The 12,759-nt window shown below is 39.4% G+C and overlaps 1 protein-coding gene across 1 annotated transcript; it reads right to left on the bottom strand.

The window, feature by feature from the left end:
* Nucleotides 1-13: 13 nt before the first annotated feature.
* Nucleotides 14-12,403, bottom strand: LOC140380695 (transmembrane 6 superfamily member 1-like). Its single transcript, XM_072464612.1, has 10 exons — nt 12,150-12,403; nt 11,982-12,082; nt 11,571-11,672; nt 11,383-11,486; nt 9,857-9,935; nt 8,661-8,779; nt 7,363-7,458; nt 5,715-5,807; nt 4,903-5,022; nt 14-488 (listed from the first exon to the last, which is right to left on the bottom strand). The coding sequence occupies exons 1-10, from the start codon at nt 12,239-12,241 to the stop codon at nt 291-293; spliced, it is 1,104 nt and encodes a 367-aa protein (XP_072320713.1). The 5' UTR covers nt 12,242-12,403; the 3' UTR covers nt 14-290.
* Between the last annotated feature and the right edge of the window lie 356 nt (nt 12,404-12,759).

The following is a 12,759-nucleotide window of genomic DNA, read 5'->3' as shown; positions in this document are numbered from 1 at the left end:
AATTTTACAAATGTTGAATTGTTAAAACTGTAAAATGTCTTTGTGAAAATCAAATCACTTTAGAACAGATTAATCAAATGAAATAGAACCAAATAAAAGTGAGAGGATACATTGACCCACAAAAAACATTAAATGAAATAAACAAAAGTCAAAGTGAAAATAATAATAAAACTTGAAGTTGTGTTGCCTGTGAAGATACATACCATGCTAAAAACAGGACTAAATATATATATATATATTACATTCAAATCTTGAGTCCAAATGCAGGCGCAGACCAAGTTTAATTCGTTTTAATCAGTCTTTTTGTCAGATGTGGTTGAGGTCGACAGGAAAAAGTCTGGTCTGGTAAAGCAGCGGTAGCAGAGGAGCTGAGGGACCAGAGCGTAAATTATGTTCACCAAAAGGAACAGAGGCTGAACGCTCAGAGGAACTCGAAAAGAGAAGGGAGTCCGAGTGTGGAGAGACGCTCCGATGTGAGAAAACTGCGCCTAAAAACACACAAGCAAAAAACACAATGGTGCAATGTGAATTATACAAACAAATATCACAGTGTATTATTTCACTATTGGTAATGTGATTGTGACAAGATCAACTCATGGATTTCAGATTGGTTAAAATAAACTGAAATTAACAGTTCAAATAAAAGTATATTTCTTTGCCATAGACAAAACGAAATGCATAAATAGAAATGTAGCAGAACGTATTCATCTAAATAGTCATGAGGGCCAGATTTTAAGCCAGATACACAAGGCATCAACTTTTAACACAATATGGTGTACAAAATATTCCCTGTACCAGATCTGTTTCAATAATTGTAAAATAACAACAAATAGATTTTTGGGAAAAAATAGTTGCAAAGTGCAAAACGACTGTTGAACCAGCATTAAACTAAACCAGGATCAAACCAGAATTAAACCAGGTCTAAATGATAAGCAAACAAGGACTAAGCCAGGACTGGGACTCAACTAAAACCATCCCGGAAACTAAACCAGGTCTAGGACAGTTAACAATAGAAAATATATATTTGGAAGAGATTGTTTGGAGGGCTGGGTTTGGCTCGTAAGATGAAACCTGCATCAGAATGTTGTTGAAAGTGTGGTGAAAATAGTACTGGCATCAGAGAGGCTGATTGGCCTCGTTACTGACAGTCTGCCCCAGGGCAGCTGTGGATGTAGTGTCTTTTCACCTCCAGATGTGGAGTGAGTGAAAAATGCAGTGTAAAGCATCTTTGAGTGTCCAAAAAAGTGCAACATAAATTAAATGGGTTATTATTATTATTATAAATTAAATTTTCTTTTTGTGATGATTATGTGTTCATGTACATTTAGAACAGTCTATGGCCTTTATATAAATACAATTCACAATAATATCAGTTAATTTAATAGTTTGTTCTGTCTGTCTGAACTCAGATTAATGAGGTTAAATCCAAAATACATTTTAGACCTACAGTAATACATGGTTTTCTTTTTAAGCTTGCTATGTGCAATTTGTTTGTTCAGCGATGCTTCAGCTGCTCACGCTCGCTGAAAGATGTCTGGAGTCGGGACAATGCGTTTGGATTTCAGTGCCACATGGCTTTGTGCTAAGTGGATTGTCCCATCAACAGTGTGAAGTTATCAAGGACTGAAATATACTAACACAAGGCGTCAATAAAAACAAAAGTATATATGTTTCCTTGGATTATAATAGAAGGTGGACAAGTTGAAACCACATCTGATCACAATATTTGTTATCATAACAAAGGCTAATCCTCAGTTATAATTGTATTGACATAGTGAAATATTAACGAAGCATAAAGCGAAACGTGATATTTGCCAATTCTATCATTAATATTTTAATCTTAAACGTTTTGTTCCAACCTTCCCATCTCCTTTTCATCAAAAGTCCCTGAAAACACACATCACGTCTCATGGCAACCACTGTTTTCTGCCCATCACTCGGCCTCTATTTTTATCTCCTCTGAGCAGCTGCCAATTAGGTGAATACCACCAATAGCTCCATCATTCCAGCAGCTCTGAAGTCTTCCCCAATCCGACTGTTGAGCGCCGCGCAGGTCTGAGCCACACAAAACCAGCTACAACAAGGCACTGCTTCTAGGTTTAAAGTAAATGCTGCAACTGCAACGTTCAATAAATCTGGAAGTTCTCAAGGGAAACGACAAATCATTCCTAATAAAACAAATATTACTGAATGTAACATTGTAAAAATGTTACTGAAAGACATGTACTGTACACTGTATACATATTTTTTTATTTGCCAACGGGTTAACAGGTAACGTGGAAACAGTATTGATATTTAATTTCAATAAAATTTAATTGAAAGAAAATGACTGTACTATTCAACTAGTCACTATTTATGCAATTTTAGCAGCAATTTAGGGCTCTGTCATACAAAATTGAAACATTCATATTGTATAAAACACTGAATTAAGCTGTTTTAAACCACAATCCGCATTCTCCGATCTGAGCAGCGGATGCAGTGCTGTTTTGACTGTTTGTTACTGTATAAAGGAGCAGATTCGGCAGTGAGATAAAGCCAAAATGTCCAAGAAGTGTTTAAATAAATAAAAACACGGTTGGAACTAGGTCATATAGAGAATTGGAAAGGAAGTGACGAAATCCAAGATGGCGGCGCTCTTGCGGCCCAAATCACTTGGTTCACGGAACTTTATTATCTCAAGTTTAACAATTTTTTTGCAGTCTAGTTTGTTTTGGGATGAGTTAGCTACACTTTTGCTAATACAAAGTCATGGTATAAACTAGTTTTAGCCAAACGAAGTAAACTTAAAACTTAGGGTTAGGTTTAAGGGTTTAAGGGTTTAAGGTTAGGGTTAGGGTTAGGGTTAGGGTTAGAGTTAGAGTTAAGGGTTAAGGTTAGGGTTAAGGTTAGGGTCAGGGGTTAGGGTTTAGGGTTAGGGTTAGGGTTAGGGTTAGAGTTAAGGGTTAAGGTTAGGGTTAGGGTTAAGGTTAGGGTCAGGGGTTAGGGTTTAGGGTTAAACCCAGACCCATGTGATTTACATTTTCACAATTCTTTGTTTTACATTCAATTCACGCCCATTTAAATTGTTTCTCAGCAAGACAACACCGCCAGGAACTCATTGTTTGGTCCTTGTACACATCAAATGCATCGTAAACTTCAGGTTTGGACCCAAGAGTGAAAATTATTGATGGATCAGCAGAATTAGCGGGACCGTTCGCCATGTTTACTACGGTCGACCACCTGTTTACTTCCGCCCGGCTCCCGCCATGTCGTCCTCGCCATGTCGTCACGGGCATTGTCGTCACTTCCTCCTTTCCAATTCCCTATATGACCTAGTGCCAACCATAAAAACACTGCATGAAAGGAAAAATAAATGCATCAGATCGTGCCGCACAAGACCAGCTTTGAGCATTATAGAGGAATGACAAACTCGCTGCTACAAGACCATATTCTTTAATTTATTTGAATTGTTTATATGTTACATTTTCAAACTAAATGATCAGAATCTGTGTTTAAGAGTCTAAAAAAACACTTTGATAATTAAGTGTGTAATATAGTGACATTGAGCGCATTTATGAAATTAGCAGGTTTTTATTTGAGCATTTTCTGACTTATGTTGACTTTATTTTGAAGTCGTAAGACAGAAATACACTGTACTGTACAGACATGACTGTATATATAGATTTACATTTCCTATTGCATCACGTGAAAGTCGTTTCTGGATGTGTTGAGCAGAGAATCGGTGGAATGTCAGGTCGTGTGTTAATAAGAGTTTACGTCTGTGGACCACCACCTGTGTTTGTGGCCTTCAGCTCCTTTCGGACGTTGGAGCGGGGCAGTAAACACTGAGTTGCCCCTCTCACAAAGGGCAGGTCCTCGCCACATTAACAACAGGAGGAACAGCTCATGACTGTTAACACTTTGACTCAACACGTTTCGGCAAAGTCCCAGCAATGCATGTTTCATTTTATTGTCCAATCACGGCTGCAATGTTATACTTAGATCTGAGCTACATTTATTCTACACAGGAAAGTCCTTCAATAACATCTGGTTTGACTTAAGAATATAATAATATATTTTGTAAATGTATTGTATGACATGATCATGTATTCTGGGAGTGTCCTGTTGCAAAAAAAAAAAAGATTGGACTGAAATTAACTATATTCATTCATTTGGACACCACCATCACACTCATTTCAGAACTATGTATTTGGGCCTCAAAACTCCTGCCATGGACACAATAAATGGATACTTTTGGAACACACTTTTGGCAGCGGGGAAAAAAGGCCACCACAAAAGAATGAATGACACAAGTTGCACCTACAATACAAAAGGACTGGACTGAATATAATTACAAAAAAATAAAAAATAATAACAAAAAAAATTCCCATAGGCTCTGAAGAAAAAAGTATATTAAACGTTTGAAAGTTTGCTTGGGAATATCTATGTGGTATCTATTTCAAAAAGTTTATAAACCACCAAGCTATTACGATACATTAAGCGAATTCAAGTTTTGAACGTGTTTTTTTGGACAGAAAAACATTACCACACGCTGCAGCTGGTTAGCCTCTTGTGTCTTTAAACGCCCAACTCTTTTAACTCTAAGAGATAAATGTATATGAAATTTACATACAGAACCGGCTTGGCAGTGAGCAGGACTGTTGAACTCCATTTGCTGTAGTCGGACACGGCAACATTGTACCCAAACATTGATTTTTCAGTTAGTTACCGGTAGTTAGTTAGTTATCTACAAGCTCTCACTACATTAACCTGCAGTGGTGCCAGTTTCTCATTTACAAAGAAGGTGGACAGTCTGATCCTCACAAACAGACGTCGTTATGCCCATGGCCCAAACCCCTTCCAGATTTTATGTCAAACTATATCTACAGTATGTGAATGTGAATGTGTGCGGTTTGGACTCACATGCGCCAATGCCCCTGAATGGACAAGCGTCAGATCGGGCATCCACCGACATCCCGGGACGATCAGGGCATAAAGAGCCAGAACATAGTACGGACCAGAGTAAAACATGCTCAGCAACATCTGAGACAAACACAAGTCACGTTTTAATGATCATTTACGCAAACATGAATCTCAGTCAAGCTCGGATGTGCACTAAAATGTCACACAAGTACAGTATTATGGATCATATTTGCTGCTACGGATTGTGCTCCGTTACGATCTACGTATTTTTCGGAGTATAAGTCGCACCAGCCAAAAAATGCATTTTAGTGAAGAAAAAACATGCACTTGGAGTATGAAATGCAGTTGCAAGTGTGAAAATAACAAATAATATTGCATATAAGTCGCTCCGGAGTATGAGTATATAAGTATAAATGTAAAAAACTATGAAAAAAGTGCGACTTATATTCCCGGAAAATACAGTAGTTAATCTGTTCTGTATCTTCCAGAAGTGTTTTTCGTGGGAAAAAGTTTCAAATCAAGAGTTATTTTATTACTTAGCTTGTGGAATAACTCTGCACATTGACACAAAGATGATTCACGTCCTGTTTTTAAGTCACTTTCTTTTGCGTACAGCACTTTTATCAACTTTGTTTTTAGTGCTTTATACACCAAATTTGACGATATATTATGCTTTATGATAGCCTATCTTATATAAATCGTCTTTTAATAACTTTATTGTCCGCCTATGTTTGTCGTCTCGATGTAATGATGCGATGTAGGACCATTTTCAGACCGTAAAAAGCACCGTATGTTGTTGCTGAATGTTTTACCTGCACTTTTGGGTAAGCCGAGGGGTCTTTGAGGTACGGCTCAAAGTGGTGTGTGTAATGCTGGCACCACTGACCAGAGCAGTCCAAAGCGATCTGAAAATACACACAAGGTCAAATGCAAACGTACACAGTGTCAAAGTTAGAAGTTACTGATCAGGTTATAGGAGCATGATATAACGCTTGAACTAGCGAAGGGTCCGACGATTGAGGAATGAACTTATAACCGACATACGCACAATGGAAAAAACAACCTCTGGACTCAAAAAATAGACTCATTTAACAAACAAACTAATTGAACAAAATGGGACAGGTATTTTGGACTTGACATGCTGTAACCCTCCTCGTGTGTTGGATGCCCCCCCCCTTATGTTCTAATTTTATTCTTTTACTTATCTGGTGTTCTCTCTGATCCTGGCCGGTTCTGTTGTTATTATGTTGTTACCGTATTTTCCGGACTGTAAGTCGCACCTTTTTTCATAGTTTTGGCCGGGGTGCAACTTATACTTATATACTTATACTCCGGAGTGACTTATATGTGATATTATTTGTTATTTTCACACTTGCAACTGCATTTCATCCTCCAGTGCAACTTATATATGTTTTTTTTTTCTCTCTATTATGCATTTTTTGGCTGGTGCGACTTATACGGTTATTGTGTTGTTACAAAATACAAACTTCAGAACTAGTGAAGGGTCTGCCACCCTCTCATCACCATGGAGATGTGCTCTCTTTGACTGGAATGTTTCACAGTATGTTCCATGTACATTACTGACTGACAAGAAAATGTGAATTTGGTATAGTCTTTTTTATTATTTTTTATAATAGTTTTAATCCACTGATACGTTCATAAGATTGCGTTGCTTCATGAATAAGTAAAGACGTGTTTCTTTGAAGTTGAGTTTGTTTCTGCTCTGGTTTGATGCTCTGGAACTTGGACATAGTCTCCACTTGACGCTTTCATTCAAATGTGTTTAGATTTTATGATATGATGAAAATATTAGTACTTTAGTTGGGAAAAATATCTACTTTTAATCATAAATGTAGTCAACAAAAATACATGTAATTTTAGCCCTAGTTTTAGTTTTTACGATTACTTTTTTTCACGTTTTATTTAGTCTGCAAAAATATCATATGGACAAAAACTATGAGAAAACTAATCTTGTCGACAAAATGAACAGGTGAGATCTGTGGAGTGGCACAGATAAGAATTAGGGCAGGAAAAATTTTGAAAAAAAATCTAAGTGAGATTGCTAACAGCTAAATTACATTAAAAAAAATATCAGGAAATATTTGCAGAGGTCTAAAAACTAAAGCGTTAGCAGTTTGTTTTTTTGTTTTGTTCAATAACCTGATATTGTGTTGTTTAACTATTCCGTACACGTCCAGTTTTACGATTTAAAAATTGAACCTACTTCAATAGGATACTTCTATTTGATTACAACATTGTGCAGCCTTAAAAATAATGTGCTATCATTTTATTTTAAGAACAAAAACACCTGCAATAGAATAGACCGAAGATAGATTTATACACTGTTCTGTCACACTGTGAAACATTCCAGGCGGTGCAATAACATCTCCACGGAGAGACGAGCAAGAACATTTACACAGAATACCTTTAAAGGAATTGTTTTGCTTAGAGGTTTCTTACCAAGCCTCTAAAAACGCAGAAGGCAAACGCAGGAATGAGGTAGATCACAAATAATAAGTCCATTGGTCGCTCGAACAGACTTTTTCTCTGAGTCTCCTGCAAACAGAAATAAATATTAAAAGTCGCTAAAGGATACTCTTATCATCATCTCCCATGTGGGGCCACTGCATTTTGTTTTGGGATATATTTGATACTTTCTTTTGGTTTAATAGCCTTGGCCAAGCATCTTTTCTGTTGTTTGGCAGTTTTGAATTGTTATTTGCTGCGGTGACAGTGCTAAATATGTATCACTTTGAAAACAACACATAAGCATTTGTGTATTACTTGATTATTTTACATTAATTTGTAAGCTTTGTAGTAACTTGTTTCCAATTACTTTTTGCTTTTACCCGAGGGCGTGATGGAGACTTTGTTTTTGGTGTGGTATTTGTTTAGCAACTGTCAATGTGACTAAGATTTGCAAAGGAGTAAACATTTTGTATAATTTCAGTGTACGCAAACTACTGTATGTATTTTCTAGGACATAAAACCCCTGCAATGGAAACAATAGATGGATGCATTTGGAATATACTTCTGGCAGCAGGAAAAAAGGTTATTGCACTCAGGCTGAACCCACTTTCACAAAAGCCAAGGACATTAACAAAATGTGGAAAAAGTCACCTTTACAATTAATTTGACAATGGACAAATCCACAAATCCCTGGTATAAATGGCACAGACGCTGAACAACATCATTTTTGTCGTCTGCTCTCTGTGTCTTGTTCTTTTTGTTTGTATTTGTTTTTTCTATCACATAAAAAAGTATATATATATTAACAGATGTGGGTAGAGTAAAGTAATATAAAGTAAGAGTAAAGTTACTTCAAAATAATATTACTCAAGTACAAGAAATAGGGGGTAATTTTAAATTAAAGTAAATTTAAATGTAACTGTCTGAGCATAACATCTGATTTATAATTGGAAGTGAACGTAATTGCCATGACAAAATATTAAATAAGGCACAAAATCTGGTAATTTCAAATGACAGACACAAAAATGAGAAAAAAGAAAATATATGTGACGGAGCGGTGCAAGAAACACTAATGTTCAATCTATTTAATATTAACATACTGTTAACATAAAACTTGTGTTACTTGTAGATTTACTCAAGTAAGAGTACTACAAAAATAAAAATAATACTCTATAAGACTATAAGAAGTACAATTTCTTGAGAACAAACCACCTCTGAATATGAATAATGAATAAGTCCACAATCTAAGTGTTTGTACGTAAGATTTACATTTAGTATCAGGTCCTCACCGTTGGCAGAGGCTCCTGGGCCGACGCCTCGCTGAAGATTCGGAAACAGGCCCAAACTGCTACAAAGGTGTACAGCCCGTGGAGCAGAGGCAGAGGGCCCACGTGAATCCCATATTTACCTGAAAGAGAGCACAAGTATTGACTATAACTAGCATGGCATTTTGTTTGTTTGTTTGTTTGTTTGTTTGTTTGTGTTTATTTTGAACGCGCATTAGAGCAGAGGCAGAAAAGTCAATTCAAGGAAGCACAATTCTGATGCAAGTCTTTTCATCAAACACACAGGCTCCAACATTGTACATTTATATTACAAATGGAAGTAAATACATGTTGGAAAGTGTAAACTTATTTTGTCCCACCCCTTTGCCCCATTGTTCAATAACTGTTCAATATATGTACAATCAACATTCTTCTTTTTACACCCATTTACCAGTACTCTCATTATAAATAAATACAGTATTAATACAATGTTACTGCCTTTCTGTCCCATATGTTGAACTATCATTTATATATATGACAGAGACTATTATCTAACAGCAAATATCTCTGTGAACAATAGACATTTTGGCTGCTCTTTACTCATTTGAACACAATACAAGAAAGACTATGTGTTGTGATCTGAAACCCACTAATAATTTAATCCGACCACCCGAAATCGTCATCTTAAATTGATTATTTGTCTCAATGTTGCACTTGTTTTTGTTGAGCTAAAATTACCTGCTTTTATTTCCAAAAGGTTGAAGATTACAACGTAAAAATCTAAACTAAACCAGGAAGTTAAAAAGTTTCATAATAAAATGTTTTTAGTGCTGTTAATGCTGTTAATGTAGAATTTAACTTTTCCTCTGTAGGAATTTGTGAATTTGTTCCCTATTAAGATAGGAGAGGAGTTTTGTTAATAAGAGTTTTTTGTTTTGTTCATAAGAGTTCTATTAAGAGTGTGTTTTTGAAACTTCCTATAATCTGTCCTTTCCTCCTGTTCCTACTGCGTTGTAACAACGAAATTTCCCCTTGTGTGGATATTAAAGTATTATCTTATCTTATCTTATCTGACTGATGAAACACTTTCTCAGTCGTACAAAAATAGTGTGTGAGTCGAGTCTATTGTTGTATTTTTGGGAATATGCTGTGATTGGTTTGGGCAGGGTCATCTACGGTCTCCCCAGCTAAATTCATCACATTATTTTTAGTGTTCTTACCCACAGCGCTCCCGAGAATGTAGACTATGGCACGCACGAGAAAGGATCCCACCCAGTACAGGCCAATGGCTCGATAACTCTCCCTGCCATTGTCACAGGCACATGGGCCACAGGGTCACACAGTGGATTTACAAAGACTCAATCAGAGAGACAGAGGGAGAGAGGGGGAGAGAGAAGGGGGGAGAGGGAGAGAGAGACAGAGGGAGAGAGAGAGAGAGAGACAGAGGGAGAGAGAAGGGAGGAGAGGGAGAGAGAGACAGAGGGAGAGAGGGGGAGAGAGAAGGGGGGAGAGGGAGAGAGACAGAGGGAGAGAGAAGGGGGGAGAGGGAGAGAGGGGAAGAGGGGGCGAGAGAGACAAGAAGAGGGGGAGAGAGAAGGGGGGACAAGGAGAGAGGGGGAGAGAGACAGAGGGAGAGAGGGGGAGAGAGAGACAGAGGGAGAGTGGGGAGAGTATGGAGAGAGGGGGAGAGAGACAGAGGGAGAGAGAAGGGGGGAGAGAGACAGAGGGAAAAAGGGGAGAGTATGGAGAGAGGGGGAGAGAGACAGAGGGAGAGAGAAGGGGGAGAGAGACAGAGGGAAAGAGGGGCGAGAGAGACAAGGAGAGGGGGAGAGTAGGGAGAGAGAAGGGGGGAGAGGGAGAGAGGGGGAGAGTGGGGAGAGTATAGAGAGAGGGGGGAGAGACAGAGGGAAAGAGGGGCGAGAGAGACAAGAAGAGGGGGAGAGTAGGGAGAGAGAAGGGGGGAGAGGGAGAGAGGGGAAGAGGGGGCGAGAGAGACAAGAAGAGGGGGAGAGAGAAGGGGGGACAAGGAGAGAGGGGGAGAGAGACAGAGGGAGAGAGGGGGAGAGAGAGACAGAGGGAGAGTGGGGAGAGTATGGAGAGAGGGGGAGAGAGACAGAGGGAGAGAGAAGGGGGGAGAGAGACAGAGGGAAAGAGGGGCGAGAGAGACAAGGAGAGGGGGAGAGTAGGGAGAGAGAAGGGGGGAGAGGGAGAGAGGGGGAGAGTGGGGAGAGTATAGAGAGAGGGGGGGAGAGACAGAGGGAAAGAGGGGCGAGAGAGACAAGGAGAGGGGGAGAGTAGGGAGAGAGAAGGGGGGAGAGGGAGAGAGGGAGGGGGGAGAGGGAAAGACAGACGGAGAGGGGGACAGGGGGAGAGAGGGAGAGGGGGAGAGAGACAGGGGGAGGGGAGAGAGGGGGAGAGTGGGGAAAAGAGGGGGATAGAGAGAGATAGAGAGAGAGAGGGAGAAATAGAAGGAGATGGGGGGCAGAGAGAGAGAGAGGGGGAAGAAACAGAGGGAGATCGAAAGAGGGGGGACAGAGAGAAACAGAGAGACAGATTAACTGAAGGAGCGGGGGAGAACAGAGAGAGAGAGAAACAGAGGGAGAGAGAAACAGAGGGCGATAGAAAGAAAGGGACAGATAGAGAGAGAGAAAACAGAGGGAGATATAAAGAGAGGGGGGACAGAGAGAGGGCGAGGGGGCAGAGAGAAGGGGGAGAGAAATATCTATTTTTAGATGCTGAATCGGACTTGCCCCCATGTTATAGCAGCAACCATCAGCAGATACATGAGATAGTGAACACAGCCGTCCCAATATGACATCATGTGACCATGAGCTGTGTTAATGTGTGGATCTGCCTACAACACACAGAGAGAAACATGTTTAGGCAGGAAACTTCAAAAAAACATGTGATTTCATGAACCCACAGATGTAATACTTGCCTCTTTGAGATAAAATGTCACAAATCCGTCAATTATATTGTCTTGCTCTAGGCCAATAATGAGACTGACGACACTCAGAAAGGCAAAGATTGCATAAACTGCAAAAGAAAAATCAATATAAAAGAAGTAGAATGACGTAAATGTGTAATTCTTCATGAAACAGTTCCGTCTAATTAAAAGGGGCCATTTGAAGATTTATGAAACTTGCTGAACTGTATCATGATCAAGCAATTTCAAGTTATTTACATATAACAAAAATGTTTCAAGACTTCACCAAACGTTGTATTTAACCCGCATAGAAAGTCTAGGAAGAAGTACTGCAATTTGGAGTCATTTTGATGTTTTTTCCTGAAAAGTGCATGCTTTTACACTAAATAAAATCACTATTGTTCGTATGATTGTCATACCATAAAAGACAGGATCTGATGGAGCCTTCTTGTTGAGTAACTGCCCTGAGATGCATAAAGTCACAAAAGTGGCGCATCCCGCGTAGAACATCGCCTCAGCACTAAAACAACAACAACAGTCACTTTAACGTGGATATTTAAAACATGCAACAGCAAAATCCAACTCACCTCTCGCTGCAAATGAGTGAATTAGATAAATAACACATTGGGATGGACGTGAGAGAGAGCACAAACACCCCGGTCCCCGCAGACGCGCTCATGTTGAAGCTGTGGTGATAGAAGTGTAGTAAACTAGTTGCAATCAAAGATATCCTCGTAAAAGAATCACATTTTGCAGTTTGTGGTAAAAGGTGTTATAGCAGCGAATAACAGCGCGCAGTAAAGGGCTTTTGTGCTGCAGGGAACATGCTCTGTCTGGACGAGCTGGTCGATCTGGATCCGCGCAGTCTTTACCGGGACAGTTCCTCTTCCCTCCTCCTCCACCTCCTCCTTTTCCTCCACCTCCTCCTCCACCTCCTCCTCCACCTCCTCCTTTTCCTCCACCTCCTCCTTTTCCTCCACCTCCTCCTCCACCCCCTCCTTTTCCTCCACCTCCTCCTTTTCCTCCACCTCCTCCTTTTCCCCCACCTCCTCTTCTACCGCGCGTTCAAAGACAGACGCACGTTTCATGAGGACAAAGTTATTCCTGGTGGAAAAATGAAGGCTCAATAAACTGCTTTTAAATAATTTCATTTCAGTTAATTTAAACATATATTTCGTTTAAAAAATAAATAAATAA

The sequence above is a fragment of the Eucyclogobius newberryi genome, unplaced genomic scaffold (genome assembly GCF_026437365.1).
Source record: "Eucyclogobius newberryi isolate DKJ021-1_F unplaced genomic scaffold, fEucNew1.0.hap1 SCAF_5, whole genome shotgun sequence".
Lineage (NCBI taxonomy): Eukaryota > Metazoa > Chordata > Actinopteri > Gobiiformes > Gobiidae > Eucyclogobius > Eucyclogobius newberryi.
The sequence above is the reverse complement of the archived record's forward strand: the minus strand, read 5'-3'. Positions and strand labels throughout refer to the sequence as shown.